The 3,117-nt window shown below is 63.5% G+C and overlaps 1 protein-coding gene across 1 annotated transcript; it reads right to left on the minus strand.

Annotated features, from left to right (window-relative positions):
• Positions 1–284: 284 nt before the first annotated feature.
• FOXD3 (forkhead box D3) lies at positions 285–2,852 on the minus strand. The gene has a single exon (XM_055234144.1). It carries the CDS (start codon positions 2,358–2,360, stop codon positions 924–926), a length of 1,437 nt encoding a protein of 478 aa, XP_055090119.1. The 5' UTR covers positions 2,361–2,852; the 3' UTR covers positions 285–923.
• Positions 2,853–3,117: the final 265 nt, after the last annotated feature.

The following is a 3,117-nucleotide window of genomic DNA, read 5'->3' on the forward strand; positions in this document are numbered from 1 at the left end:
TTTATCTACAGAAATGTCTGGTCATTTAGATTTAATGGGTTGATATGAATGATATCACTCACATCCTGATTTTATGTGAAAACTAAAAGAAAAATAGTAACACAATTTAAATTAGGCATACTGTTTCCTTTCTCCAATTAAAATTTTCTTACACCCAAATTATGAATTTACAAAGTTTGAAAAGGTCATTACTTGAAATTCCTTGATTTTCTGGGGAGGAGAAAAGGCAAATACCATTTTAAAATCTTGCCGTTTACTTCAGACAACTAAATAAAACACTAGGCTGGGCATTTTAAAAATTTATTTACAAAGTTGTGTACAACACGATGGAATAACATTTAGAATACCATATATATTCATTCATATATAAACAGACTTTTATAATAGAATGACACTTTTTGCCTTTTTGAAAATTTTTTATATTTAAAATCTCCCAACTTCTCCATACATTCTTTTCTCAGATAAAACTTCGGAGAGTGAACCTTCAAAAAAAATGAAAGTTCAGAGCTCTAAATCTACGGAATTTGTTTTTTCTTAAAAAAATAAAAACCCCAAAAGGAAAGTCAATAATTTTTTTACAAATATATACAAAGAATTTCCCTCCCATCCCCACGGTACTAAGAGCAGGGGCCGTCGGAGTGCATTTTTGGAAAATTCGGTTTTCGGTTTTACCTGTATGGAAAGCTATCCCCGGCGGGCGCGCGGTGAGTTTGCTCGACCAGCTTAAGCGTGCGCGAGGGGGTGGAGGCCGCGGAAGGCAGGCGTTGGGGGCTCAGGGGAAAGGAAATGGGGGAGAGGCAGAGTCCAGGATTGGGCAACGGGACCGGGACCGGGACCGGGCTCGGGACGGGGCGCGCAGCCTGGAGGTGCAGCTGCTGCTCGAGGCCGCCGCCGGGCCCTGGGTCCCGGCCATTGGCGCGTCCCTATTGCGCCGGCCATTTGGCTTGAGCGGCGGCGGCAGCAGCGGCGGCGGCCGAGGCTGCGGGCTGCAGAAACTGTCCGGAGAGTGGCACGCTCAGAATGGGCGCGATGGTGGCAGTCGTGCGGCTCAGCGACAGCGGTTGGTGCGTGGCCATGAGCGCTGCCGACTGCACAGTCCCGGGTGGCCGCAGAAACGACTGCGCCGTGCTGCCGCCCCCGGAACCCCCAGTGCCGCCGGCGACCCCAGCGCCCGCCGCCGAGCCCCCGGGAGCCGCGGGGCCCCCACCTATGATGTTCTCGATGCTGAACGACGGCCGCGCGCTTGGCTCGGACTTGATGAGCGACGCGGTGGTGCCCGCGGCGCCCGCTGTGCCCGCAGCGGCCGCGGCGGCGCCCAGGCTATTGAGCTGCAGCTGCAGGCCCGGGCCGAGCTGTGAGCCAAAGGCGGCCGCTTTGCGGCCCAGCTCGCCCGAGGGCAGCAGCGGCACGGCGGGAGGCAGCACCGGCGCCACCGGCGGCAGCGCGTACGGGTACTGGAGCGCCGCCGCAGCCGCCGCGGCCGCCGCCGCTGCCGGGTGCGAATAGGCACCGGCCGCCGCCGCCGGGTGCAGGCCGTAGGGGCGGCCGTAGGGTCCCGCGGCGCCGGCCGCCGCCGCCAGGCTGTAGGCACCGAAGCTCTGCATCATGAGCGCCGTCTGCTCGCGCAGGTGCTCCTGCTGGTGGCGCTTGAAGCGTTTCCGGCGCCGCAGGAAGCTGCCGTTGTCGAACATGTCCTCGGACTGCGGGTCCAGGGTCCAGTAGTTGCCCTTGCCCGGGTTGCCCGGCTCGCGGGGGATCTTGACGAAGCAGTCGTTGAGTGAGAGGTTGTGGCGGATGCTGTTCTGCCAGGCGGGGAACTTCTCCCGGTAGTAGGGGAAGCGGTTGCTGATGAACTCGCAGATGCCGCTCAGGGTCAGCTTCTTCTGCGGGCTCTGCAGGATGGCCATGGTGATGAGCGCGATGTACGAGTAGGGCGGCTTCACTAGGCTGTTCTTGGGCTTGCTCGGGGCCAGGCCTCCCGCCGAACCGTTGCCCGCGCCAGGCCCGCCGCCGCTCGCGCCGCCCTCCTCGCCGCCAACACCGCCCTTGCAGCCGTCCGCCTCCAGCGCTCCCACGTCGCCCCCCGGTCCGGCCCCGGCTCCAGCCGCCTCCTTGGGCAATGCCAGGGGCTGCTGGTGGGGCGGCTGAGGCTGTCCGTGATGGGGTGCCGCCGGGGGCACCTCGTCCGCCTCGTCCAGGCGCAGCTCCGGCGGCCCCGCGGGGCTATCGCAACCCGCGTCGCTGTCCTTCTCCTCCAGCCCGTCGTCGCCCTCGCCCACCACATCGATGTCCACGTCCTCGGCCGTCAGCACCGTCTGGCCGGACATGTCGCTGGCGCTACCGCCGCCGGAGAGGGTCATCCCTCCTCGGGGTTGGTAGCGGCGGCGGGGAGGGGGCAGCGGGCGATGGGGGTGGTCGGGGGCTGCCGCGGAGCTCAGGGGAAGAGGGTTTGAGGGCCCCCGAAAGATGGGGGGCAGGGAGAGGGGAGGGGGCCGCAGGTGGCTTGGGGCCCGCTGGGCTCAGCTCACACTCGGCGGCCCCGCATCGCGCGGCGCGGGCTCTGCCGTCCGCCCCCAGCGGCCGCGCTCCGCGAACTCCTGCCGTCCCTGGCGCTCGGTACTAGGCGCTCGCTACCGCTCTCGGCCCCGGCGGTTCTCCACGCCGCGCCCCCTCACTTAGCCCGCCTTCCTCGGCCTCTGGCCCTGGCGTGGGGCGCAGGAGCGGTCCAGGCGGGCGCGGGACGCCGGGCGCCGAGCAGCTCGGGAGGGCGCGGGCAGGGACAGTAGCGGGGGGGCAGGGGGCTGGGTGTCAGGGACGCCGAAGCCCCGGTAGTCGAAAGTCCCGTTTTAAGGACTGGCCTGATAGATTACTTTCTACTTAAAGATCCAGCGGGAGGCGGGGCCACGTGACCGTGCGTGACGTCAGGGCCGCGGCCGAGCCGGCCAAACTCAAGTTGGTTCAGGGAATTGTCAACAAAGGGACGAGAGACGGGCAACTCCTCTCCGCACTGTGCGCCAGCATCCCCGGGGCTCCGAGGGCGCTCCGGCCGGCCCGGAGACCCCCCGCCCAGGCTGGAGCCGGGACCTGGGGCCCAGGGAGCGGGTGGGTGTGAGTGTG

This window comes from Symphalangus syndactylus, chromosome 19 (genome assembly GCF_028878055.3).
Source record: "Symphalangus syndactylus isolate Jambi chromosome 19, NHGRI_mSymSyn1-v2.1_pri, whole genome shotgun sequence".
NCBI lineage: Eukaryota > Metazoa > Chordata > Mammalia > Primates > Hylobatidae > Symphalangus > Symphalangus syndactylus.